This window comes from Theropithecus gelada, chromosome 15 (genome assembly GCF_003255815.1).
Source record: "Theropithecus gelada isolate Dixy chromosome 15, Tgel_1.0, whole genome shotgun sequence".
NCBI lineage: Eukaryota > Metazoa > Chordata > Mammalia > Primates > Cercopithecidae > Theropithecus > Theropithecus gelada.
In genome coordinates, this window is record NC_037683.1 from 24,864,732 (window position 1) to 24,866,881 (window position 2,150).

Below are 2,150 nucleotides of genomic sequence, written 5' to 3' on the forward strand. Positions count from 1 at the left end.
CGGGTGGCGCAGGTGGCCGGGCCGGCGGCGGGGCGAGGGGATCGGCCGGCCCGCGGGTCTCTCCGGGCCCGGCGGGGACGCTCGGCCAGCCCGCAGCCCAGCGCGGCGCTCAGCAGCCCCAGGTGCAGCACCCAACTCCAGAGCCGCATGTCCGACGGTTCCCCCCGCCCCCCCTTCGCCCCTGCACCGCCGCCCGGAGCTGCCAGCTTTGGGAGCCTCGGCGCCTCGACTTTCTTCGCTTCTTCACCCTTCTTGCGCGAGCCCCCCCTTCCACTTGCTTTTTTCTTTTCTTTCTCGCTTTCCTCCTCAAGGTGTGTGCTCCACTCTCCCCACCTTTGAAAAATACAGCCCAACTCCTCCTGGTTGGCAATTAATTTCTCTCCCCGCTCCTTTATCTGCCTTATTTCCCCCCCAACAGCTGGTTGCCTTCCTCCTTGTTTTATTTCATTTTATTTTATATGATTTCTCTCTCCTAAAAAAAAGCTCCTCTAAGACTGATCCGCTGAATTCCCTCCCCCCAAAAGATGCTCTAATTTATTTATTTTTTGCGTCCTTTATAACACAAGCCACAGCCCCCTTCTCCCCCCCCCCATCCCCCCCCCCCCCCCCCCCTTCTTCTCAAAATGAAAGGAAAGAGGGGGAAAAAATCCCTCAGAAGATGAGTAAACAAGCGTATGCTAATCTGCTCCCCAGCGCTCCACCTTCCCAATTGAATGAGTCCCTGTTAAAACTGCGGGGATCATGACTAATCAATCAGTTTGGAGAGGCCGAGCTACCCAGCTTTCCTTCACTTTGCCGTTTGCCTCCTTTCCTTCGCTCCCGCTTCTCCACCCCCTCCTTTTCTTTTTTTTTTTTTTTTTTTAAGAAGACAATCTTAAAGTAACAATTTAATGAAATTCTGTACACACCCCCTTACGGTCCTCCCAGCTCTCTTCATTCCTGCTCAAAACACACATTCCTGTTTTTATTTTGTTTTGCTTGCTTTTTTTCCCTCCCTCACTCCCCCCACTTATTATTATTATTATTATTATTATTATTATTATTTCTGATGGCGGAAGAAAAATCTCTCTCTTCTCTTAGGATCCCCTTTGCACTTTGCCGGTAAACCTCATCGTTTTCTATAGCACATAAAGAGTCTTGAAACTTGATTCTTAGATTTTTAAAAATTCTCTCTCTCTCTCTCTGTCTCTCCCTCCCTCCCTCTCTCCCTCGTTCTCTTTTTCTCAGTCTCCCCCTCACTCTTCTTCCCCCTTCCTCTCTCCTCTCCCTTTACCTCTTTCCTTCTTCTTTTCCCTCTTTTTTTGCTTCCTCTGTCCTTTTCCCTCTCAGAATTTCCTTAAAGTTGTACAATGATGAACCATTCCCCTCTTTTCTGAGCCCCCAGATAAGGCTGACTTCAGCTAACTCAAATGTTTCCAAAGTCCTTATGGAATCATCAGAAGAAAATAGAAGAAAGGCACTGTCCAGGACATCCGCCTTTCAGAAGCTGTAGTCCCAGTGCGACTGGGTCTCTGAATTCCCCCGAATATTCTTTAAAATACTCTGTTGGTCATTAGAAATTATTTTAATTTTATAGGAAGAAAATGAGAGAAAAATATTAATTTGCCTAATTTTTTCAACTGAAGCAATTCAGGTCCTCTGAAATTGTTAAAGTCACAGGTAAGGATCTGACTATTTGCTGCTTTGTAGGTCTGTTTTTGAACTGGGACATACATGTAATATATTTTTTTCTTCTTTTTTCCCCCTCTTTATAGAACTCAAAAGCTCCCCCTTATGGCAAAACAGATCCTCTTTTATTTTGTCCAAGTGTTTAATAAGTCAAAACGTGTTAGCAGTGGTGGATTACAAACTATTAATTACCAATCTATTCCAATAAAGTAGTGATAAAAATATTCTGTGTGAAGTTTGCATGTGAATAGCGTGCTGAAAGCCTGCAATGAAATTAACTCCACTAAATTGTAACTTTCTTCTCCAAGTGCTCTTATCTTCCGAGCTGCTCCAGATCTTTCTTGAGAGCTGGGAACATTGCTACACGCTTCAGGAAGAGAGAAAACCAGGGAGGAAGAATGTTTGTTGGTGAAAGTATGACGATTTGTCGGATGAGCAAATGACTCAGACATCCCCTCTATGAAAGCTGGAATGCGATATAT

General features: G+C 45.4%; 1 protein-coding gene across 1 annotated transcript in view; it reads right to left on the minus strand.

Annotated features, from left to right (window-relative positions):
- The window catches only part of PAPPA (pappalysin 1), a 249,545-nt gene extending 249,001 nt beyond the window's left edge, over positions 1-544 (minus strand). Inside the window, exon 1 of the mRNA XM_025359303.1 lies at positions 1-544. Within this exon, the coding sequence (XP_025215088.1) occupies positions 1-149 (149 nt within the window). The 5' untranslated portion in view covers positions 150-544.
- Between the last annotated feature and the right edge of the window lie 1,606 nt (positions 545-2,150).